This window comes from Lethenteron reissneri, chromosome 7, assembly GCF_015708825.2.
Source record: "Lethenteron reissneri isolate LAM-NWPU_2019-01 chromosome 7, ASM1570882v1, whole genome shotgun sequence".
Classification (NCBI taxonomy): Eukaryota; Metazoa; Chordata; class Hyperoartia; order Petromyzontiformes; family Petromyzontidae; genus Lethenteron; species Lethenteron reissneri.
This window is the reverse complement of record NC_083785.1, coordinates 5,396,063-5,421,554: the sequence shown is the minus strand read 5'-3', so window position 1 is coordinate 5,421,554 and position 25,492 is coordinate 5,396,063. Positions and strand designations below refer to the sequence as shown.

At 60.9% G+C, this 25,492-nt stretch overlaps 1 protein-coding gene across 3 annotated transcripts in view; it reads left to right on the top strand.

The window, feature by feature from the left end:
- The window catches only part of LOC133356514 (thyroid hormone receptor beta-like), a 114,946-nt gene that overhangs the window by 75,317 nt on the left and 14,137 nt on the right, over positions 1 to 25,492 (top strand). Inside the window, exons 4-7 of one of the 3 annotated variants that reach the window (XM_061574079.1) lie at positions 10,557 to 10,636; positions 16,296 to 16,622; positions 20,073 to 20,176; positions 21,094 to 21,241. In XM_061574079.1, the coding sequence (XP_061430063.1) occupies positions 10,630 to 10,636; positions 16,296 to 16,622; positions 20,073 to 20,176; positions 21,094 to 21,241 (586 nt within the window). In that variant the 5' untranslated portion in view covers positions 10,557 to 10,629. Of the gene's footprint in view, positions 1 to 10,556; positions 10,637 to 16,295; positions 16,624 to 20,061; positions 20,177 to 21,093; positions 21,242 to 25,492 lie in introns of all 3 variants that reach the window. The other 2 variants (XM_061574070.1, XM_061574061.1) reach the window with 2 other exon arrangements.

Here is a 25,492-nt window from a genome sequence, read left to right as displayed (position 1 = left end):
GGAGCGCGGGGAGGGGAGCGCGGGGAGCATGGGAGGGGAGCGCGGGGAGCGGAGTGCGGAGAGCTGGGAGGGGAGGGGAGGGAGGGGAGGGGAGGGAGGGGAGGGGTGAGGGGAGCGCGGTGAGGCGAGCGCGGTGAGGCGAGCGCGGTGAGGCGAGCGCGGTGAGGCGAGCGCGGTGAGGCGAGCGCGCGGCGCCTCCGCCATTGAAAACAAAACTCTCGACGGCAGTTGAGGAAATCGAGCCGTGCGGCGTCGTCCCCATGAGAGCTTTCTCTCCGATCTTGGAAACTTCGCAAAGTCTTGCTTGCTGAAGGCCATTTAATCGCAGACAAACTGGCCAGTTGGATGTAACGGTCGGCACCGTGCGAGAGCTTGCAGTGCGGAGGTCGCCGGTTCGATTCCGTCTCCCTGCGCGGCTGGTTGGAACAATGGGGGGGCGAGTTTATTAAATTCCCCCCGCCCACTCCCTCTGTCCACGCAGCAGCGTTGTTGATCTTGTGTTGGGTGCCGGGGTAAAGTGCGAGTGCGCTCTCCGCTTCCAACACGTGCGGTTGGCGTGGTGGAATCGTAGGCACACAACCAGCAACGTGCTGTGGGGAGGCCTTCGTCCAGCGGTGGATCGACCTAGTGCCATCCAGTAAATCTGTTTATCCACGAGAGTCTCGCCGAGGCTCGCGGTCCGGAGGGGCCCTGCTACGTTTGAGACATTCGGTCAATTCCATCGCCGAGCATCGTGCGTCTCCGGATAGCCCCGTGACCCCCCGCGGGTCCGCACCTCGCTGGCCCTTGGCTTCCAAAGCTTCGCGGATCCTTCCGCGACCCGCCAACCGTTGCCACCGCGAAACCGTTGGCTCGCACGCGCGGTCCCTTGCCAGGGATCGTGCGTGGAAATCCCGTGGAAGGAAGGAGGGCGTGGGTGGTCGTCCTGCTCGTCCGTCACCGCGTAGGGGGGGCGGGGGGGGGGCTCATCGCGACGCAAGAAATAAAGTGGGGGGCGGGAGGCGGGGGGCGGCCGTGGCTGCAAGTCCCGGGGGGGGGGGAGGGGTGCGGGTGACTGTGGAGGCGCGGGGGTTGGGACGCGAGCTCGCGACGTTGGCGGGGGGCGGCGGTGCTGGTCGAGGCGTGTGCGGGGTGTTATTGTGGTGTAATTGTCGGGAGTTTTAATCGCGTGAGTAAGCGACCCGTTCTATCCTAACTGCTACAAATTTACATTCGCGGTTGACCCCACGACCTCCCTGTGATGAGTTTGTGTGCCTGCGAGAAAACACCTTCGCATTCCGATTTCCCCGCCGCCGTCGCCGCTAATGAAAGATGGTTTTGTGTTTAGAATGTGGAGGCCGAGCGGCTTTCCCAGCCGCCCCGCGCCGCGTTATTTGCGTCGGGGTTTACGAGCCGCTGTTAGGGTTTATTACCGCGAGCGCTCCAAAGGTTGTATTAATCTGTTTCTATCAGCACGGTGCTGGGCGGCTCTGCGCCCCTCCAGAGAGCCGTGGTGCCGCTCCCTCTCTCCCTCGCTCCCTCGCCGCGCCCTTCGGAGTTTCGTCAAAACCCAAAACCGTGCCACTCATAATGGCCGCATTTTGCGAAAGTGGCTGATGTGAAACGAGACCTAATGAGGCCCGGGCCTTGACTTTTAATGGGTTTATTAGCTATGACACGCGTTGATTTTCAAGCGGTTCCTTGTACAAAGCCACCCTGTGTGACCGACGGCCGTGCACACACGCATATGCACACGCACACACATGCACATACACGCACATGCACACACGTACGCACACATGAGCGTGCAACTGATTGGATGAGCGAGCGAGAAAATAAAGCGGAGAGGGAGCGAGGAAAGGAGCGGACGAGCGCGCAAGCAGCCGAGTAGGTGAGCGTGCACGGCTACAGGAGGGTGAGCAAGGAGATTTAGGGGAGCGAAGAAATGAATGGTTGGGCTCGCAAATGAATGGGCAAGTAAATGAACGGGTGAGCAAATAAACGGACGAGCGAGCGGGCAAATGAACGGGAGAGCAAATGTCGTTGTCGCTGCGTCGCCGCGGGCCCTGCAGCCGACGCGCCCCCCGTGGCCGCTGTCTTGGTTACAGGCCACGTCTTTTCCTGCGATTCGATGCGAAACACCGTTTTGTGGAAAAATGGGTCATATTTTTTTGCAAAACAATCAAATAAAAAAACGGCGCATTTTTAAGTGGCGGCTTCCTCTCGTGCGACAATGGGTCGTCCCCGCGCGGGGTTTGTGAAGCGACATTTCTGGCGCTGCGTCGGCAGCTGTGTGGAAGCGCAAAGTAAAAGCCAAACACAAATCTGGCATCGTCATCGAATACCGAGTGCCACCGCTTCACAAACGAAGAATTAATTTAATAAACTCCCACTCCTTCCATACCGGAAAGAAAATACTTGTTCTCTTGAGATGCTATCATGTGCAGTGATTCAGTACATGGTCCCAGCCATAGGAATGTGGAATTTTCACCACTGGCTCGATAAACTGCCCAGTGATAGTGTTGAATGAGGGTTTGGTTCACAATCTGACCTCATTGGGGGGTCATGACCTGATGTCTCGCTCGGGGACGTGAGCGGACCTCTCCCGGGGCGACGTGCTTGATGCGGCCCTCCGGCCCGCTGACCTGCAGGGCCACCAGGTCTGAGAGGACTGACGAAGCGGTGTTACGGGTCGGCCTGACTCAAACACTGGGACCGTGTCTCCACCACAGCCACCACAGTAGCGATCATCGTCACCCTATCATCACTCCAGCTATCACCATCACCACAATTGCTATCATCATCAAGTACACCTGCAAAACCGCAACCACCATGATCATCATCAACAGGACCAGCATTATAAATGCCATCATCATTGCCATTATCGCTTCCATCACCACCATCAGCTCCACTGGAACCACTCGCACTACCGCCACCACAACCATCAGCATCAACACCAGTCACCACCTGCACCACCACTACCACAACCACCACCACCGTCACGAGCGCCACAACTACCACAGCCACCACCAGCAGCAGCAGCAACAACAGCCTGTGCAGATTAGACTGGGCACTGGCATGTTCCGGTCTCCTCCCTCACCTCACCGATAGTTATAAAAGTAAAAAAAATGCGATCCTAACCCAAAAACCTTTATTATGAATTATACTGGTCACGAAAGCCTACATGTTAAACTGAAACCCCTGCTGTTAAATCCTGGCTTTAATGTCTCCACGTGTATAAGTGTTTCCAGAATCCCTGGAGGACATTCCGAGAAATGCGGTGTAGGAGTTATCAGTGTAATTATATATTTATATATTTGGATTATATATAAATATAAGGCACGGGCGCTTGCCCCTTCATGTCGATCGTGCTTGTGTTGCCGTGCATCTGGGCGCTGGAGAGAACCCGGTGACCCGAGTTAAATTTTCGCTCACGGCCACCAACACCAGCGACGGTTATCTGAACCGGCTTGGGCCTCCACTAGGTCGACTTAGCCTCAAATGAGTACCAGGGAGACAAAAGCGACCGGGCGAGGCGCTGACCACCCACCCCTTCGTGTGCCGTGCCGGCCTTCATAGGTGCTCGCTAAACAACACTTGTCCCAACACTCTGTTAAGGTTATACAGTGGATCTTTGTATTATATTGTAATGGTAAGCCTTATTGTAATAGTCAGTCAAGGCCTCTGATACCATCAATAGGCCAGGGCTGAGGGATATTCGGTTTATTTTCGGAGTCCCTGGCCCTCTGCTCACCATCGTTAAATACCTTCATGATGGTGGGCGGGCGTGGGTAAAGCTGTGTGGCTGAGAGTCAGAGCCATTCCCTGTTCACCTTGAGGTGTGACAAGGATGTCATCTGGCTCCTACATTGTTTAACATATTTTTTGACCACGTAGTTTGAGAATCTTTCTATGGATGTACTGAAGGAATTTCCATCTGGTACAGATACAGTGGGAAGCTGATCAGTGCCCTGGTCAAGAGATGCCTACCCATTGGTCAACCATGTTACGTATGCTGATGATTTGGTAATTCCTGCTGAGAAGGAGTTAAAGACTCTGCTGCTGAGTCTGGAACGTGCCACGAAGAGGTTGGGCCCTGCCATCATCCCCACAAAAACAAAACACCTGCATGGGTATTGTGTGTCATCAAACATGAGACAGAGGTGATAGAAGTTCCCATACCTGGGCAGTGTCCACATCAGTTGAGCTGCCTTTTCTTTTCATGGGCTGGATACCGCTGTGTGGAAGCTACCTGGCCTGTCACCCCATAAGAAGTTCTACGTCTTCTCGAGCAGTCGTACCTTACCTTTTCTCTGCTTGACCCCTCTGAAGGAACGTCTGCACCAGTTTGAAACATTCATCTTAGCTGCCTACGATCCATCCTGGGTTTAACCAGGCTGGATTATGTGAGGTGTTCACAGATCCTTGAAAGATCTGGAGTCGGTCCCATCAGTGAACTCCTGTAGGCGAGGCTGCATTGGCCGAGTCGTGTAGCCCGCATGCCCAGCCACCGCATGCCCAAGCAGCTTCTGTTTGGCCAGATTGAGGTGGTTAAATGGGCATGGCATGGGCTAGAGAAGAGATGGCACTGATGTGGTACAGGAGAATGTGGAGCGGAGTGTATTTGCCGATGGCCGGTTCCAGCGGTGTCGAGATCGGCCTCGATGCAGGAGGCTCGTGAAGCACGCCACTGGGCAGATGGAGGCAGTCGTTTTCCAACAACAGCGGAGGGCAGAGGAGCGACTCGCACAACAATGTGTGGAGCGCGGGGCGGCTATAACGCATCGAGGTGGCACAGTCGTAAGCGCAGGTGCTGCATCTACCAGTCATCTCACAGCCATGACACCCAGGTCTGTCCCGTGACCTGCCAGCGGGCCTTCGACACTTTACTTTGCCTTAGAGTGCACCTAGCCTGGCACATGTGCTGTAATGACGTCACCGACACTTAGCGGCGAATGGTGGGGAGCGATGGTGTAGCGGTTAGCGCTACGAATCTGGCGACACGGGTTCGATTCTTGCTCACGACCAACTCCAGTGACGATTACTTGAACCGGTCCTGGGCCTCCCCGAGGTCGGCTCAGCCTCTAATGAGTACCTGGTGCGATGTGTGAACATCGCCACTGGGTAGACAAAGGCGGCCGGACGCGGTGTTGGCCACCCACCCCCTCGTGTGCCCTGCTGGCCTTCGTAGGTGCTCGCTAACAGCACTTGCCCCAACAGTCTGTTACGGCTAGACTGGGGATCTTTGGTGTGTGGTAATTGGTGGATGTGTGTGTGTGTGGTAGTGATGTGTAGTAATTGGTGGGGGTGTGTGTGTGTGTGTCGCGCTGTGCGCGTCGCTCGTTTGGGCGGACCCCGCGCGATTGCGCTGCACGATCAATATCCGCTCTCGCCGCAGATCAAGTGGCAAGGGTCGTGGATTGTTATTGATCTGTCTGTGCGCTTGCACAATCGTCTGAGAGTTTTGCGACACAAACACTTAAGATCTGCCGATTGCTCGGAAGCAGTTTTTAAACTTGGCACACACAAAGCAAACATTAACGAGGCTTCTCCCTACCCCCTTCGGGGGGTGTCGGTGATCTTGTTGTTTGTGTCTCCCCCGTCGCGGTGTACGCACCCCGGCGTCGCGGCGTGAACGGCGTTGTTAGCGACACTCCGAGGGCGTGGCACACCCCGCCGCCTGCCGTGTCTCGCACCGCGACCCGTTCAGACGCCCGAGTCGATGCGACGCTTTAATCTCCCGCGATCGGCCCCGGGGAGGTTTTAGCGCGACGTGACGGTGACGGTGACGATGCCGCTCTTGAGTTCACACTCGCGGTGAATTTCTACAGGCGTTGGCACGTGGCTTCCGCCGAGCGGGAGGGCGTCTCGACCGAGGCGACGTCCGGCAACGACAGCGACGATCGTTTAATTCTCGTTTTGTTTGTCGAGAGGACGTGTTCCGCTGCGGAGCTCTCGCGATGTAAAGGTCGGGGGCCAGTTTCATTCAATTGCTTAAGTGAAATTAAGTCCCCTTAGCTCGCACTGCTCCACATTGTGAACGAAGGGGAATATCGCTCGAGGTGTTAAAAGCGGCGGGGGGCAGCGTGCGAGCACAGTGGCGACGACGACGCGCCGAGTTGGGCGCCGGCGGCGGGAGCGACGGCCATCGCCCGTGCCACCGATCGGGCGCCGGCCACTGCCTCCTACGGAGGCCTCGTGAGTGGGGCGATCTCGTGTCGTCGCCCGTCCTGTCTGCCGGCGAGGTCACGGCAGGGTCGAGTGAGCAGCGCGGGCTTGCTTGTTGTGTACACCAGAGCGGCGCAGGTGTGGGTACGGTGTGGCCAGCAGCACGACAGCTGCGTGCTGGGACGTGCGCGCTGACAGGGCAGCTGTTGCCACTGTTTATGGACAACACGGCCTTCGGGAGGCCCGGTTTGCTCGCCCGGATTTGGCAAGAGCAGTGCGGCGTGGCTGCTCATGGAGCGGGATCGGGTGGAGCGTGAGTGGTGGCAGTAGCGGTTTCGGGATGCGCAAGCGTGCGGCGGCTGCACCGGGTTGAGATAATGCCTTGCCCTTGGGGCCCGCCCGCTCGCTCGTTCACGCGCTGCCATGCGCCGGGATGCAGCCTCCTGTTCCTGAAGCCGGTGACTGTGTTGACAGGCGGAGCATAAAGACAACGCCTCTGCTATTAGCGGCAAATCACGCGCGTCGCTTGCGGCCGATTATACGTTTGAAATTCCGCGGGGTCGGGGGCCATTGACGGGAGCGTCCGTCGCTGTAACGTCACGCTGGTGCCGCGGCTTTAAACGCCGCGTTCTGCCCTCCTCCCCGTTCCCTCTCCTCCGCGTTCCCGTCTCCTCTCCCCTCCGCCCCCACGCCACTCCGTCCGTGGCCCCCGTTTCCCCTCGACTCTGCTCTGTAGATGCGGAGGCCTGGGCCTCGCGGTGCCGGTGCGATCCGAGAGGAGGGGGTTTTAAGTTTTTCCGCTCGCGCGTTGGGGGTCGCGGGAAACGCACGCCAACCCTCGCCGCAATCGACGTGTCGGCCCTAGGCTTTGGCCGTACCAGCTGCACGCCAGCTCACGTTCACGCGTGCGCACGACACGTTCACGCGCGCGCACGCACGCCACGTTCACGCTGTGCGTGCGCACGCCACGTGTATGCGCACGCACGCATGCGCGTGCACGCCATGTGTATGCGTGTGTGCGCACGCCACGTTCACGCGCCGAGCAGCCTTAGGACCAAACCGCCTCTCTCTGCTTCCTCCCGGCCCCCGCACTGTCCGCACTGTCCGCACTGTCCGCACTGTCCAACGTCGTGCGGTCGGACAGCTCTGGTGGCCGACACGACATGCGGAGGCCTTGGTGCGCCACTGATTATGGCCGTATCGCGCGGGAGGCGCCCAATCTTGTCAAATCTCGGAAGCTAAGCAGGGTTGAGGCTGGACAATGCTCGGATGGGCGACCGCCGTGCACAAATAGGTTGTCGGAGGCGCCCGTGCGGCCGGGCTCTCCGGTGGGCTGGCCCTTGCCGTGAGAATGCGGAGTTTCCATGACCGTCTCGGGGTATTCGGTGGAGACGATCGGCCGCTGCGTTTGCGCCGGAGTAAATGCGCGGCGCTCGACGTCCGAGAAGGGCTCGGGCCGGAGTCGGAGCGCAGGCGCCGAGCGGCTCGTTCCGTCGCGGCATCGCGGGCGGCCGCTGCGGCTCGTGGGGGGAGGCCTCCGTCCGGAGGTCGATTGATCGCGGCCGACGACGGCGACGACGGTGATGAAGTCCCGAGCGTTATCGCGGCAGATGTTGGAATGTGCGGTGCCCGCGCGGGCGCGAGCAGTCTCCGCGATTGGCGGAGACGGATCGATGCGTGGCAGCGCCGAGCCACCCGCGCGCCGGCGGCGGAGCGCCGTAAATTGGGACGGGGCGCAACTCGTACGGAACAAGCGGTGAGAGTGATGGCCGAACAAGCGGAGCGGCCACCGAGCCCCATAAATTTTAGTCGGCGGCGCTTCCCATGGCGCGCGCGGGCCCGTTCCCCCCGCCGACAGAAATTAGAACCGCGTGTGACGGCGCACGGGCTCCGATCCACGTGGCGCACGTGCGTGAGTGAGTGAGTGAGTGCGTGCGTGAGTGCGTGCGTGCGTGAGTGCGCGCACTGGCAGGATGCAGTTTTGAAGCCCCCTATCCTCCTCTGGCGTTATGCTCTCCCTTCTCTTCTTCAGTAATTTTTGTCCTTTTTATTATTACTATTATTATTTTCACCGCCGCAATTCCGCCCAGCGCTTGCGTCGACACGAGACTAACCCGTTGTGGCAGCTGCTGGCCGTCGGGAAGTGGGATGAAAGACGCCCCATCAGTCCAGCCGCGTCTCTCTCCCCACCCCCCTCCTCCTCCTCGCAGCAGCAGCAGCAGCCCCCTCCACCCTCTCGCTGTGATGATTCCCAGGCGAGGAGACGGACCGGGTGACGGTGGGGATTGCGGGCCGTGTGTGATGTGGCCGCGTGTCCCGTGGCTTCTCTCCCTTGCGTGCGTCCCAGGCGTCGCTCAGATGGCTGCCCCCCCCCCCCCCGCGCTCCCCCCCCCCCTTTCCATGTCACTCCGGGCGCTGTGAAGGTGACACGGGCGCAAGAAAAAACCCGCACCGCTCACATTTATCTCGTTAAGCTCCTGAGCTGATTGGTTTATCGTGGAGGAGCGCCTCGCGCTCTGTTTTTTATTTTTTATTTTGCGTAAAAAAAAAAACGAGATGAGAATGTCACACATTTCATCTGATGGCTGTCGGCCGGCACCGTAAGCGCTTCTCAAGATAAAAGCGAGGAAGGGATGAGAAATCCCGCGTAACGGTGATTAGAATTTTTATCCGGTTTAGAAATATATATTTTTTGGGAACGCGTGCGCCCGCTGGTGCGTGGTGCCCGACGCGCGAACGGGTTAACAACACAAAAATGCGTCTCAAATTGGAACCACGAGACGCATTCTTCCCCCCTCAACGCTAAATGTGTTTAATGTTTAATGCACTTGAAATGACTCCCAAGTCCGCAAAAAACCAAGACCAATTTCAGCGAGAGATAAAATCATCATTACCATTGTGGCAGATAACGGCCTTCAATAAAAATAAAATGATCCATTTAAAATTCCTGTCTAATCCTGTCATCTAAAAACGGGTGGCCGCGGCGGCGAGGCAGCTCCGGCCGCTTTGCGAGCCCCCCCTCCTCTCCCCCGCGGCCCCCACTCCCGTGTCTCACGTTGACATCTCTTTATGATTTCTGGAGTCTTCGCGGTCGCCGCCGATCGCTCGCTACGGCGCGTTCCAGTGACGCAGAGCCGGGCCGAGGCGTGAAATAGACGACGGGACGCGCGGGACCGCGATGGCGTGCGTAGCCCCCAACCCCCCCCCCCCCGTGTCGGGTTGCGGCGGTCCGGGCAGCGTAACCGTGCTGGAGCGGAGCCAGCGAGTCTGTACGGTCCGCGGCCTGGCCGGCCAGCCGGCCGGCCTGCCGGCCCGCCTGCCGGCCCGCCTGCCCACTCACGAAAGAGAGAGCGAGGGAGAGGGAGCGGACTATCGAGTGACACTTGCAGCTTTCATGAGCTGCGCTTTCCGTGGAAAAAGTCGGCTTGACGGCTAATGATGTTTGGGTGCCAGATCTTCGTCGTAATTAGCCATCCCGCAGGCTGAACCACACGGATGAGCAGCCCACTGTGGGTTGAGTAATGCGGAGAATATAGTTCAGACCGATCGACGCGCGCGCTGCCACACGCACACGCGCACGCACGCACCCCTTTCTAAGAGTCCTTCACCCCTCCCAACCCCTCTCAAGCCGTCACGGTTTGGTATGCCGGCCGACGAAGGCATTCGTAGAAGTGAGAACAAATCGCACTCAATAAAGACGTTCTCAATCGGATCGTAAAACACACACAGACATGCGCACGCACACGGCGAGATGCACAACGCACACAGACGGGCGCACGCAAACACAGCCGCGCGCAAAACAAAGACGGTACGAATTGACACACACACACAGAAGCACACACTCGCACAGATAGAGAGATGCGCAAGACACACAGACACAAGACACACACACAGACAAGCTTAAATCCACAGCAGCAGCAGCAGCGTTGGCATCGTGTTATTTTAAACGTTGTCACAACCTCCCACGTGCCCCGGAGTAACGAGTGCCGGGACTCGCTGTGCGACCTAATGACCCTGAGGGCTAAATAAAGATTGACACTCGCCGGTGCTCTCTCTCTCTCTCTCGTTGCCGCTGCGGGGCTGGCGAGCGGCCGCCTTGTTTTTGATTCACTTTGCTATTTAAAGAACAAACTCCGCAAGCCGTGCGGCCAGCGCCGCCGCGCTCGACGCCAGCCCGCGCGGCGACCCGCGTGGCGACGCCACCGCCCCCGAGCCGGCCGCGTCGCTCGAGCGACCTCCGTCGCCGAGATGCGGCGGCGCGGCGTTCGCGTCCCCCGGGCGGGGGGCGGCGTGCGGGGCGGGAGGTGGGGGCGGGGGGTGGGGGGGCACGGCGAGTCGCGGAGGGGCGCGAGCGGAGCGGCCGCGCTTTGTGACGCTCGGTGGCCGCGTGGGCGCCTTGTCTCCCGCAGGAATGTCCGAGGGCTGAGGGCGCACGCCCCGAGATGGCCTTCGTCTTCGTCAGCCCCTCGTGAGCAGCTCCCGATGGCAGGTGAGCGTCACCGCATCCCCGCCCCCGCACCTCCCGACCCCCGACCCTTCGCTTGGCTCCGCCTCCCCCCCACCCCCTTTCCCTGTGTGGGCGTCGCGTGTCCGCCGGGGTCGCGCACGGGGGTCGCCTGAGAGAAAGACGGACGCGGAGTTGGGTGGGAGTGGAAGCCCGCGTTGCTGCTGCTGCTGCGTTGGCAGCGGTGCACAAGCACGGTCAACAAAACAAGCCGGCACGTTCGCCGGCAACGCTGGGGCCCGACAAGGAGACGTGGACAGGAGGCGACGTGTGGGCAGCAACAACAACAGCAGCAGCAGCAGCCTTCCTTTCCCACAGACAGAGAGAGACTGGAGCCTAGACCACGGCAGTGAGGGTCGTCGCTGCACTTTGCTCTTCGTTTGTTCATGGGATTAATTATTTTTTGCCTTCCGCCTAGAATGTTCTTGTGCATTTTAGACACCCCACTGATTTCTAATCATCCTCTTGCTTGCTTCTCAACAGATGATTGATTGTCAAAGTGCATTGATATCGGGGGGAGAAGGCGGAGGCCTTGCATCTGGGGGATTGCTGTCTCTGTGGTTATAACAACAACAACAACAACAGCAACAATAATGGGTGGAGTAAATTTGGATTGCTCCTATGGTGGTCACTGACGAATTCCGGTTAGGCTGCTACTGTTGAACTCCATCCCTGTGCTGGGCACCTCCGGAAATACGTTTTGGTATTCACGTCACACGACGCTAAAACGAAGGAAGGCGCCGATGCGTTTTGCGGACGGGTGTAGTCTGGCGGTAGGGGGCTCTGTCGCCCTGCCTCATCCCCGCCGAGTGACTTCAATTCTGTCCCGGGTGCTCGGGTTGGCCGTGTCGATGTTGAGCGCCCCGTGCCGGGTCCCCGTCGATTGGACCCCGAGTGCAGCACGGAGCGCACGGCGCTGTCCCAGGCTTCGCTCTCCGACTTGGCCGGCACCGCGGTAGAAAATCCCGACCACCTGGAATCGAGACTCCGCACGTTCCCCCCCCCCCCCCTCCTCGCGGAGGCGGAATATCAAGTTTGTTAGGGGCGGCGCTAAAAAACGCTTAAAGTGAAACGCGACCCCGGCGCAGCCGAAACATTGTTCCCCTTGTTGTTTGAGGTCCCCTAGGCACCGTTAAAACGAGTGTCATCAACCGCGCTCCGCGCCGACCTTGGGAAGGTAAAATTAGACGCTCGACGCCGCTGCCGCGCGGGCGTGCGGTGGACCTGGTCGAGCGTCGACGTGGATGCCGGTTATTGTTTTCCATTTGGTTGTCGCGGCGTAGGAGCGGTGGGGGGGTTGCGGGGGCAGCGGGGGGGGGACGGCTCTTCGCAGGGCTGTCCCGACACGCCGCGCCCGGCGTGGCACGGAGCTCTCGAGCGCGGCCCACGAAGGTTTCCGCGTCGAAACGAACGGAAAGAAAATAAATCGGTGCTCGTCCGTTGGGCGCGAAACGTGCGGCCCGCGCGAGCGAAGGACGAGTCGCGTGACGCCGCGGACGGGCACGCCATGTACAATTCGCGACCGGTTGTGTTTACGTAGCGTCGAGATGTGACCGCCCATCGAGACGCAAAAATAGCCGACATATTTATTTTATAGAGGCAGTCAGTCATAGGCATCGTGATTAAAGGAATTCACAACCCAATGGCCCACGACCGTATCACTTTTTCCCGACTATATATTTAGCAAAACATTAACACATTCCAGGAATCGTACCGTTTTTCCGACGAAGCGCAGGAAGTTACAGATGTCACACGTCAAAAAAGTAAACACCGCCCTATGCAGTAAGAACGTGGCAACGCTTCTGGGCCATATGGAATAACTGCGACCATCATCAAAGAAGCGGGACCAGCTGTCGGAACAAAGTTTGCGGAGCTATTTACTAAATGTCCTCACAGAAGTGAAATATCTCAGTCGTGGGATGGGTGCCCTCAATCCTGCCTCTGTGTGACTCGGGGCAGATTGAAGCAGCAGTCATCGCTTACAACCCCAGGCTAAAATTAAAATATTTCTCGTGAGATTTTAAAAAGACACCGACAAGACGGGAACAACAACGACGCGGAGTTCACACGAAGAGAGCAACGGAGGGGAGTGAGGCACCAGAAGATGTTTCGCCATCATACTGGAGGAATCCGATGAGCTATGAAGCTCATTTTCACTAGATGTCCGGATGAGCGTGCGCGGTGAGCTTCACAGCGACACCAGAGGGTGTTCGCCATGCGGACGAGTGGGCGCGGATGTAAAGTGGATGTTGCCGACAGCACGGCGATGGTGACGAGGAGTGGCCAGCAGGGAACGGGTTTGGGGAGTGGCGACGCACAACGGCTGCAGAGTTGGGCTCAGGAGCGGGCGCGAACGTGGAGTTACGGTCGCAAACACGAACCAGTCCAGAGGGTTGGGAGTGATGCTGTAGAGAGAGGGCGGTGAGGGTGGGGGAGTGGCGCTGTGGAGAGAGGCAGGTGAGGGTGGTGAGTGAACCCTCTCCCCGTGATCTGTCACTTAAACCGCCCTCTCGCCAGCGGCAGAAAAATACCGGAAATCGGCCAAACTCCGCGGCGCTGCTCATTAGCGCTCTCCTTTAATTGATTTCGGCGAGAGAAGCGGCGCGTGCGCTTGCGTGGGGGTTTGCGCTCGTGGGCCAGCACGCCTGGGCCCTCCAATTAAACCCCGAGCTGTCACCCGCACGGGAGACTGACTCGGCCCTGTTTGTCTTGCCCCCCACCACCACCCCACACGCTTCACCACCACCACCACCACCACACGCTCACACCGCCTCCTGCACACACACGACACTGCTGCGCCCTCCCCCACCGCCATTACAAGAAGCCGTGAGCTTCTTGAGCAACGGACGCCGCGCGTTGGGCGAGCAGCGGCGCGCGAGTCGCCCGTCCGGATGGCGCGGTGCGAGCTCGCACGCGGCGCGCGCGGACGAGACCGCTGGCAGACGCGCAGAACCCCCCCGTCGCGAACCAGATGCTGGGGGGGCGGCGACGCGCCGCACCGGACGGCGCGGGGCCCGTGGAGTCGGGCGTCCGTGGCCGCCCTGGCGGTCGTGCCCACAGGGAACCGGACGGTCGTGCGGACCCCCTCCACCCCCCGCTGCAGCAGCCTACCGTACGCAGGCCTCAAGGCCGTTTAAACGGAGGCCTCCGGTCCCTCGTATACAGAATACTCGGCCCTGTGTGCGTGCGACCCTGCGGACCCCCCCTACGCAGACTCTACCCCCCTACCCTCGGGCCGCGTGGCTCAGCAGGGGAGCGAGCGGCACGCAGTGGGCAGGTGACGAGTTCAAACCCTTGTTGGGGCTTGGCTCGGCGCATCGTCTACCCCGGGTCACGTCAAATCGGTGGCACTCGCCAGGGACGTCAACAGTGGTGGTTCTTCGGAAAGATTCACCGCCACCGTAGGAATGTGGAATTTCCAGCGCTGGCTCCGTTGGCTTTGACGTATTTTGACAAGATCTTAAAATCTCCAAGGACATCAACTAAAGATCGTAATATACAGAATCCTCAAAAGAATCGTTATTTACACACGCAATTCTCCCAAACCCCGATACACAAAGCCACAGAAACGCCGACGCACGAGAGCCACGCGGCTGTCGCGGAGTGATGGCTGCCGTCTCGCGTAATTCCGTCACCGCCGAGGAGATGCCGTCAAACCCCCAATTACGCAATTACTCAACGACAATGGCAATTATTTTAATATATAAATAAAGCGGGAGATTGGAGGGCAGCACACCGTGGTGTCACGCGCTCGTGACGGCAAACACGGCCAAGTGGGAGTTTACAGAACCCTCCCCCTCCGCCTCGTGAGTCCCAGCAGGCAGTCGATGGCGATCGATGCCGCGCTGATTTGAGTGTTACATTTTCATCTTCGCCATCGACAGAGTAAAATAAAAAATCGATGCCATTCGGCGTGAGCGCGGCGGATCCTGCGGGCATCGGTGAAGCGATTAGACCCGCGCGACGCTCGTCGCGTCCCAGCGATTTGTCCGCGTGCGCGCGTTTGCCGTTCCCCGCGCGAACCCCGATCGAAGGCCCGCGTCGCCCGCCGGGCCGAGCCTCGACGGTCGCGCCGGCCGCCCCCGGGCGACCGCCGCCGTCCGACGGTGAGGGACGGCACCGCCGCTCGATCTTGCCGAGCTGCGGGGCGCGGGGCGAGCGCCGGTACCGGAGCCAAGGCCGTTTGATTCCACGCGAGGCCTTTCGTGCGGTGGCTGGAGGGGGCGATGGGGGGGATGGCGGCGGAGGAGGAGGGGGAGAGCGCTCGCGAAGGGTAAATGTGGGGTGAAGGGAGGGCGGCGGGTGCCGCATGCGGAGGCTTCGACGCCGGTTCCGCCACGGGCTGCCGCTGCCGTGTCGGCGTTGGCAGGCCGTGGTCACGACGCCTTGCTTGCCACCGCTCGGCGGTGCTGGCCAAGTCGGATTGGTGGGGGTCCCACATTTTAAGCGTCATCAAAAATAATTATCCACCCCATGCATCGGCCAATGGGGGTTGCTTAATCTTACTTCACGTTGGTCGGTGCATGTTGCTGAAGGTAGGGAGAGGCCTAGGTTCGGCCTGGTTGAGATATTGCTCACCACTGATGTTAGCTGTGGCCAGGAATAAATGGTAGGATGCCGGCTACATCGTGCGGTGCGCTGACCACTGCGCTGCTGCTGTTTTGCTCTGTCTTGGGGTGCGATCAAACATTGATTTGCAGTGGATTACAATGACATTCTATTAAAACAACAAAACTAAACAACATTCTCCAGAGAGAAAACACTAACTAGCGGAATTATCGAATCTCAAGATGTGAACCATTGAGTCGCAAGATGTGAATCTCATTGAGTCTCAAGATGTGAATCGTGCTGCAATATCCCGTTGGTTGCGAGGGTGCCAGCACACACAGGCTTCTCGCCACACGTCCCGGATCTCGGCGCGCAGTGCGGCTCCCGTCCCTGCGGGCCGTGCCGTGCCGCGGTTTCCACGTCCACCACAGCCCTCGCGTGCGACACGCGGTGTGTCGTGAGTTCTCTACCGAGACGGGAAGGTCGTGAGAGATGACGATGCGGGCCCCGAGCAGGAGGAGGGCGGCAGGCCTGGGGGTGGGGAGCCTCTGCTGCTCAACAACAACGAGATAATTCACCGCAGGCCCGGGTTCCTGTCGGCAGAACAGAGTTTTAATAATAATAGTAGTAGCAACAGTAGTGCGCGAACCACCGCGATTCCCTGCCACAGATGACATCGGTGGCAAGTTCTGCTGTTGGGTACGGCGGCAATCTGTTCAGGTGCTCGATGCAAATGTCTGCTTCGGCAGAGAGCGTTCGTGGAGGTCTGCTGACCGCAGTGGTTTTACTGCACGGTCCATAGTGTGGGCTGCACGGCCACACTCGTACGACTGTGGCCGTGTCTCTGTTTTTGTACTATGAAGGTGACGCGGTGCACTTCGGCCTGGTGATGTTCCGATGCGGTTGGTGGTCCCACCGGTGTCGCAGAGGAGGAGGAGGAGCATTAAATCCAGGAGGGGTGCGATGTTTTTGTGTTGACGTCCGCGGTAGTGGCAAGCGATGGTGAAGTATGGGCAACCGACACCCCGCGACCGACGGGGTCTCTGGCGACCGGGCCGTCGCACTTCATAACCCCCCCCCCCCGCTCCGTTTGCAGGCACGAGCGGGACGCGCGGCGGCCGGGGGGGCCGGGGACGGGGGGGCGCCGGCTCCCGCTGCAAGCGCGAGCGCCCCCCGAAGCGCCCGGCCGACGACGACGATGAGGGCGACGACCTGCCGGCGGGGGGGGGCGGGGGGGGCGGCGTGGGGGGCGGCGGGGGGGGCGCGACGAGCTGCCCCTCCTTCGCCTCCTCCTCGTCGTCGTCCTGCTCCTCCACGGACGAGCGGGTGCCGCCCTTCGCCGCGCCGCTCCTCGCCGGCAGCAGCAGCGGCTGCGAGAGCCCCGGCTCGCCGAGTCGCGGGGAGTCCAGCAAGAAGCTGAAAGGTACGGCTCGCGCGTCCGCCCCGCCGCCCCCCCCCCGTGGCCCCCGCCGGGCCGGGATGCCGGTCGAGGTGATGCTCGTTTCCCGTTTACAGCCCTGGAGCTGGCGGTAGACATTCTACATTCCTATGGCCGGGGAGGTGTGGGAGGGGCGAGTCTATCCATAGCACAACCGTTGTCGGCTTCTCCGCGTTGTGGTGCTCGTAATCCATTTCGCCGCGCGCCGATCAAAGCAAAAATTGCGTCGAATGTTTTTGTGGTGCGGCAAAAGGGCCGAAGACTCCGTGGCGGCGTCCCGCAGGAGTCGGTAGGGTCGGCACGCGTGGCACGCCGCGTGGCACGGTGCGCGTGACGCGCATTATAACACGGCCATCGATTTATATCTCACCGTCGTGTGACGCTCTGCTCGTAATTAAACCGGCAGGCAGCCACATCACCCCGGGGGCAGTCCGCGGCTGACGGACGGGCGGCGGATGAACGACGGGCGGCGAAACGAGTTTGGGGACCGCGGGGGGAGGCGAGAGGAGGGGGGGGGGGGGTTGCCGTTTTGGGAGGGCGGCGCGCGGCGCCCCCTTGCCGAACCGCGTCGCTTCGGGACCGGTTTCGGTAACCGGGTGCCGCGGCGGGCGGGCGGGCGGGCCGGAGCCTCTCCCGCCGGGACGCCCGCGAGCGACCCGGTGAAAGCGATGCCCTCAACTCCGTCTCGCCGGGCGGCGCACGTCACGCTTGGCAGAGCGAATGAATAAGTTAGTAGCTCTCGGCGGCGGGCCGTGGGCTTTCCCGGAGTCCGCCTTGCCGTGACCTCTCCCCGCTCGGTGCCACGCAGTCGGCGGCACCGCGAGGCTCGCGGCGGAGCGCGGCCCCCGGCGGCCTCCAAGGATCCGAGCTCCGCGTGACCTCGGAGGCCGCTGGCCCCGAGGATCCCGTGGGCGGCGGCGGGGGTGGGGGGGCGTCGCAGCGGCAGGTGTTGGCGGCTGTCCGCGCGAGCGCTGCCTCGCTCGCACTTTGCCAGCGGCTTTCAAAACTTTTTGTAAGCGCGGGTATTGGGTGTAGCGGGTATTGGGTGTAGCGGGTAAGACAATCTTGCCACGATTTACGACCGTAATAATAAATTCCCTTTTATACAATCGAATAAACCCCAATTAGTGTCGAGGATTCTTTTCGGGGCAGGGCTCGTGCTGGATTGTTTTGCCGGTTATTCCAGATGTTTTTTTCCATACGGATGAAACCGGTTGGCCCAGCGTAGGTCCTTTGCCTCCGAGTGGACAACTCAACCTCGGCACGGACGGCTCCGCTGCAAACCGAATCTCCGCGGGGCGTCTCCCAGCAGACCCTGCCGGAAGAACGCAGCCCAGTCGCACCGGCGCCGGCGCCGACGCCGACTCGGCGTGCGGCGGCACGAGTCCGTCGAGCGGCGTGCGTTTAAACGCGGCATGCCCACGCGCATCGCTTCAAAGAAAGAGACCGAAATTGGCGGTCGTCCGAGCGTGCCGCGTACCGCCCCGGAGCGGCCCGCCGGTGCCGCATGATGTCGTCAGGTTCAGCGGAACCACGCCGCTTCGTTTGCCGTCCCCGGGCGAGTTTGGTTCTCGGCGCGACCCCGGTCCCCGCGCGGGCGACTGCTCCGTGCCGTCCCCATGGGACGGCTCGCAGCTGGGCCTCGCCGCACGGGCCGTTGGCGTAATTGGGTACCGCCCGCCCGCCCGCCGCCATGCGACCCGGCAGGGTTTGATCCACGAGGCCACCCACTCGGCCGACTCGGATCTGGAGTCTCTTCTCCCCACGGGGGGCGGCCGCTGGGAACAGCCGGGGAATCCGAATTCATTCCTCAGCAAAGTTTTCTGAGTTTCCTTTGTCGCTTTCACGGTGGGGCGGGTGGGAAAAAAATAATTGAAATTGTAATAACAATAATTACTGCTCGAATGGCAAGTGGAATTATTCCGAGCGCCCGTGCCAGCATTTTTATTACCTGACCGTCGAATGCCACGAAAAACTTAAAACAACAGTTTTTTAGCGGAGAGTGTTCGATGCCGGAGAGCTGCACTGAGGATTCCGCGTTTTTATTGGGGCGCCGGCATGGCGGATGCCAGCCAAGACTCGCGTTGGCACGTTAGCGCCGTGCCGCCGCCATCGCTCCCCATTGTCACTCGCCGCTCTGTCGGCGATCGACGCTACGCGGCCTTTACATCTCGGCACGATGCGTCGACGTAACGGCTCGAGAATCGGTCGGCGCCTGCGAGCGGCAGAGGGCGCCGTCTCTCGGCACGGGGTCACACGAGTTCTCCCGCGCCGGCTCCGCCGCCGGCGCTCCGCTCGTGTTGGCCGCGTCCTGTGCACCCCTCCCCCCTCCCGTCCGCACCCTGAGCGTGCTTCCGCGGAGCGCGGTTGGCAGTCGCCGCGCTTGGAGGTCGCCCAAGCCGTGAGCTGCGCCAATCCCCGCAGCGGGCACGGGCTGCCCCGCTTGGCAGCCAGCGCCGGCTGGGTCGCCGCCACCCGCTACCACTCCCCTCCGCCGCGCCCCCTTCCAGCCCGGAGCTCTTTCAAAAGCTGTTTTTCGTCAAGCGTAGATTTCGTGAATAGATAATGTTTTTGGGGGCTTTCAGTTTTTCTTCAGGTTGTTGCCAATTTGCGATCTCTGCTGCCGCGTGCAGCGGCTCGGTCCGTGCCATCGGTCCCCACCCCCCCCCCCCCCGTTTCCTCTCCCCTTGTCCCCCACCCACGTCCCGCCTCCACCCCCACGCAGTACAGCGAGAAATGTCAAAACGATATCTAAAATGCCTCGTGTCTTCTCGGCATTCAAATCCAACTGTTGTGGTTGTCATTGACTGCATTGTTTAACACACGGTGTCCGCGCGCGCTATGAATGTGCGTTGTGTGTGCCTGTGTGCGGCGGCGGCGGCCCACGCTGCCCCTTCCCCGTTCCCCCCCACCCCTCACCCCCCACCAGGGGGTGAGGGGTGGGGGGGAACAGACAGCGCGGTGCGGCGCTGGGAATCGCGCCACGCTGCGTCAGACCGGTTCGGCCGTCACCCCCTCAAAATACCACCCCCCCCTCCCCCCCCCCCCGACGTGCCGTTCAAACGCTCGCGCCAGCGGGACTCTGATTCTGTTACTCGGCCGGAGCGCTGTCACGAGCCGTCCGGCAGGGGGGGGCGCGAGGGGCCAACTCGGGCCCACGTAGCTCGCCACTCGGCGTGATTGAGCGCACGCGCGCAAATGCGCACGGTGCGTGTCAAAGTGCGCGTGTGTGCACGTGGAAAAGGATGTCTGAATCACTCCTGAGCCCCTCCCCTCGGTCGACTTGGCCTTAAATGGCGCAAACCCCTGGCGGGACCACCAACCATTTGAGCGCCACGCCGGCTGTAATAGGTGCTCGCTGACCGCACTGGTCACCGACGGTCTTTGTAAACGGCCACCCGGGGGGGGTCTGTGTGTGCGCATGCGTTCCAGCAGGAGGCTACATCCCCAGCTACCTGGAGAAGGACGAGCCGTGCGTGGTGTGCGGGGACAAGGCCACGGGCTACCACTACCGCTGCATCACCTGTGAGGGCTGCAAGGTGATTCCCATAGGTGTCGCCCAGGCTGCCCGCCACCCGCTCGTTCGCCCGCTCGTCCGCCCGTTCGCTCGCCCGTTTGCTCACTCGCCCGCTTGCTCACTCGCCCGCTTGCTCACCCTCTTGGTCGTCCGCCCCCTCACTCTCCCGTTCACTCGCCCACCCGCTCACCCAATTGCCTGCCTGCCCAACCCACCCACCCACCCACTCACTCCCCCCCCACAGTTGTATAGACAGGAAGAGGCAAATGTAATTCACCACCGCCGCCGCACAAATGGATAAATTAAACAGCATCGGGCGTTTCTCGGTAACGCGGTCGAGCAGCACTTTTGAGAAAGGCATTCATCTGCATTACGGTGCCCATGAAGGTGCTCTTTGTTTCTCAAAAAAAACAACAACGGCGATTGAGCCAAAAGCTTCTGCAGATCTCGCCGGGCCGAGAGCTCATTCCTGCGCGCAGGCCGGCGTGCTCGGGCTGAGTGACACCCGCGCCGCTTGCTCCCCGGCCCCGTGCCGCTGCGCGGTCCGCCGAGAGCCGCCCGTGCTCAATTTAATTTGAGGCCAAATTGATTTTGACTGCGGGGCCTCGCAGCCTCGCGGGGCTCGGGACCGGGGGGTGGAGGGGGCGGCCGCTGCCGTCCCCGACGCGCCGGCGCCGGGCTCGGGGCAGGGGAGTGGGCGGGCCGAGCCGTGGTTTTAGTCATCGATTACTCAAATCGCCGGATAAACAATATATCGGGGGGGGTGAAAAAACTCTCGCCTCTGTTCCCATGCGTGCCGTTGGACGGGAGGTGACGCGCGGAGCTCGACGGCGCCGGCGTCGCGCTGGGCGGAATCGCTTCCTCTCCCGTGCTGCTATCGGTGATGCCATCGCCAGCCATTCACTTCCGGCGTGTCTCTCCGTACGTCCGTCCATCCAGGGGTTTTTCCGGCGCACGATCCAGAAGAAGCTGCACCCGTCGTACGCCTGCAAGTTCGGCGGCCGCTGCGCCGTGGACCGGGTGACTCGCAACCAGTGCCAGGAGTGCCGCTTCCGCAAGTGCTTGGCTGCCGGGATGGCGGCCGACTGTGAGTATTACGGGCGGTGGGCAAAGCGGACGGGTGGGACAGGATAGCGCGTGTGTATCTGTCTGTGTGTGTGTCTGTCTGTGTGTGTGTCTGTGTGTGTGTCTGTGTGTGTGTGTTGGCACAGTAGAGGGCACAGGTGGTGCATCGGCCAGTCGACCAGTGGCACCCGGGTCTGTCCCGTGACCTTCTACCAGCGGGCGTTCGACACCTAACATAGCCTTAACGTGCACATAGCCTGGCACAAGCGTAGTGGCGAATGGCGGTTGTTGTCGTTGTTGTTTCTGTGTGGGTTGACTGACAGACCGAGGTGTTACAGGTTGTCTGATCGTCAACATGTAACACCCGCGGTCTGTCCCATGACCTCCTGTCACCTTGGTCTGTATTTTGACCTCCTACAGCGAGTCACATGGCCTGGCTAGGTACACTTATAGTGTTTTGGTAACACCATCACCGCTCGATGACCTGGTAGGTAGCGCACTGCGCTATGAACCTGGCTGCCCGAGTTCAATTCCTGGCCATGGCTGACATTCAGGGGCGATTATCTGACTCAATCACTGGAACTTCCCGAGGTCAACCAAGCCTGAAATGAGTACCTGCTGCTGCAGTGTGTGAGCATCAGCACTGGGGAGAGACAAAGGTGGCCGGACGTACGCCACGCCAGCCTTAAGAGGCGGGCTACGCGCGGGGAGGACCTTTGTGTGCGAGAGAGAGGGGGGCACGAGAGGCATTACAGAAAGATCCCATTCCCGTAATGATTTAAGCGCGATGATTGAAAATGCCCTCCAGCTCTCGCCTGGTTACGATCGTCGGGATTCGCGTTGGGGGTGGTTGGTGGGGTTGGGCGCTGGGGGTGGGGGGCGGCCGCAGAGTGAACTCGGGACGGCCGTGACGAGCGGCGTGGGTTGGTGCTCTGGTCACTGGGACGCGGCGCGACCCCGGCACCCGGCATTCCCTCTCCCCCGCGAGACAAATGGGCTGCACGGGAAAGGGAAGGGAGCTTTTATTGCTACCGATTGAAATGCATGAATTCAGCCTTGCATGTAATGTGCCCTTCAGACTTCCCTTAACGAATGACAGATGTTCCCATATCGGTTTTTTTTTTTCAAACGATCAATTCCTCCCTCTCACGTGGCCAAATTAAACCCGAAATTTATCAAGCGGCCGGTCAGAACTCGCCAAACCCACGGCCGGCGCGGTGAATTTGTGCCGATATTTCATCTGCCGCTGCCACCGTCGTCGTCGTCGTCCTCCTCGCCCGCCCACGCCGCTCGACGCGTTCCGCCCGTTTCTCGTTCTCCCGACGGCGACACGACAACAAATCAACGTGGCCGCCACGCGCCGCCCGTGAGGGCCGCCGCCCGCACCGCCCCTTCGCTCTCCACGCGGGGAGGAGAGGGGGCCGGGTGTCTGCAGCATCAGAATATTTGTTTATACTGCCGGAAGATGTCCAGTAGGGGCGGGTACGAACGTTACTACGACAAACATGGTCGTAGTGCACAGTCAACACATCACCCAAACACGTACAAATCAACTAAACCATCCACGTCCTACCAGGCAAAAGCCACTGAGGTATTCACTTTCAGAAGCCACCTGGCCCATCATTTGGACATTTATAGCACCAAAATAATCTAAATAATCTTAATGGACGTTTCTAAATGTGGAGGGAAAACCACACGACCACGGGGAGAGAGGCACGCACACTCCGCATGTACAGCAGGGTCGGGACCCACGACCTCCTGCATACCGCCCACCGCGAACCTCCAGCCCCCCGTCGCCCTTCGCCGCCCCCCCCCCCCCCCCCCCGCAGCACCGCCCTCCTGTGGGTTTCACCCAGAGGGAATGGAGGCCCCCCGGTTTGTTTGAGCGTGCGGAGGGTGCGGAGGGAGCGGAGGGTGCAGGCCAGGGGACCGCCGCTCGCCGCGTCCGTTTACGCTTCGTCTCTCCGCGCCCCGGCCACGGCGCGGACGAATTAATGCGAGTTTTACCAAGAAAATAAAGAACTAAAGAGCCACAGCTCTCTCTCTCTCTCGTTTCCCCCACTCTTCTCTCTAAAAGAGAAGCGAAGCTCCCCTCCGCTGCCCGCGCGTAAATCATTGGCACCTGGCGGAGGGCGCGGGGGGGATCCGGGCTGAGCCGGCTCTGCGGGGGATCGCGAGAGGGGACGCGGGAGAGATTGCGTGCGACCTCGTGGAGGGAGCGGTTGGGGGGGAGCAGGGGTGTGGAGGAGAGCGACGGAGAGACAGGAGAGAGGGAGGAGGGGCGGGGAGCGTGGAGGAGAGGGGGCGGCGGGAGAGGTCAGAGCGCAGGTGACGCGGCGTGCCGCGGGGGAGCGGAAGGGGGACGGCCCGACCGACGGAGGGGCGGGGGGCGGCCCGACCGACGGAGGGGCGGGGGGCGGGGGGCGGGGGGTCGGAGTGGGAGAGGGCAGCACAGGTGAGAGGGCAGCGGCGGCGGCGGCGGGGCAGCAGAGGAGAGTGCGGCGCCACCCCCGCGCTCCCCCCGTCGCCCCGATCTCTCTCCCGATGGCCGATCCTCACCAGCTGCGGCCGATCGGCACAGCTGCCGCCGAAACCCTATCCTCCGTGCCGCGCGGCAGCCCGGCCTCCTCAAGCCGCCCGACATCCACCCTAATAAGTCCCGAATGCACCGCGAGTCTGCCTCAATTATCTTTTGTTTCGCATCTATTTTGGCAGCGCGAAGGTTGGGGTGGTGGTGGGGAGGGCGGGTGGGTCTGGCGGTCGCGGGTCGCGTGAGCTCCGTGCTCACCGAGAGAAATGTGGACGAAACGTGCGCTCGTTCCACTCGGCTAGCGCCCCTCCACCGCCGGCCCCCCCACCTCAAACCGACTCGATTCGCGGTATTTTGCGTCTTTCTAAAGTTCAATGAGCGGCGAGCAGCTTTTATTAATATTGCGCGAGACGCGGCGGCCATCATCGCGGTCGGTCTGGCTTACGAGCGCGGCCTCAGTCGACGCGCCTGCGGACCCGCGAGGTGGAGTTGGTTTTGATTTCAGTCGCGCCGTATTTTATTTCTCCTCCTCCTCGAGCCCCACCGTCCAACCCGATGCACGGATTCGGCTCGGACGCCGCGGCCCCTCGTAGCCGCGAGCGCCAAGGGAGCCGCCGCGTGTCGAAAGGAGGGGGCCGCGGTGAGCCGCGCGCCCCCTTTTACGCACGGGGTGGGGAGCCCGTGTGGGAGACTTGGGCGGCCGATGGAGCGGAGGCCGCTCCAGAACGTGAACGTAAACAACGAAGGCCGCTGCTCAATGAAGATCGGCAGCAACTTGGGGAAACGTCCGCCCGTCCTTGCCGCCTCGTCGTCACACGGCGGCCATCGTCACCGCTGTGTTGGTGGTCGTCGTCGGTGACCTCTGTCTTGGTGTCAGCGGCGTCGTCTCGGTTTCCAATTGGCTCGGCGTGATCATCGTTACCGTTAATGCTTTAAAAGAGTCCGTGTGCTATGTGTAACGGGTTGAGTTAATTTTGAGATGAAGGGAGACCAGGGTCACTGCAGTTGCACGGGGGCAGTTTTGCTCATTGAAATGTAGTGTTGAGTAATATTACAATTTGAGAGTTGGGCCATGACATCAGCGAATAGCATGCATTATGATATTACCCAACCAGCCATCCACCCAACCCAGCAATTCATCTGTCCTGGCATCTCTCCAGTCACCCATCCACGCATCCAACAACCATCCATCCACCCCCCGCTCTCACTCGGCCACGCATTCTCCGAATGAACGAACCGTGCATCTAGCACCAATGCAACCAGCCAGTCACTGACCCAGTCACCCATCCAACAAGCCACCCACCCACCCACTCACCCAGCCATTGATCCACTCAGCCACCCTCCAGCAAACCATCTACCCACTCACTCAGCCGGTCAGGCTTCCACCCATCCAACCAGCGATCCATCCACCCAGCCACTCACCCAGACCCCCAGCCACTCACTCAGCCACCCGCTAGTCAATCATTTCGTCCACCGGTCTATCCAGCCACCTACCCAGCCACCTACCCAGCCACTCGCCCAAGCTACCAACTGCACAGCGACCAATCTTCCCAGCCGCACACCAAGCCACTCACCCCAGGCAGCTCACCATCCTTTCATCCACCCACCACCCAGTCTGGGCCCAGCCGAAGGTCGCCCTGCGGCCGTGCGGGCCGTTGTGTCGTTTGCTTCGCCGCACTTCGCTTTGCCCGGGCTCTACCGCTATCACCGTTTGGCGGCGGTGGACTTGGCGGCGAAGGCAGT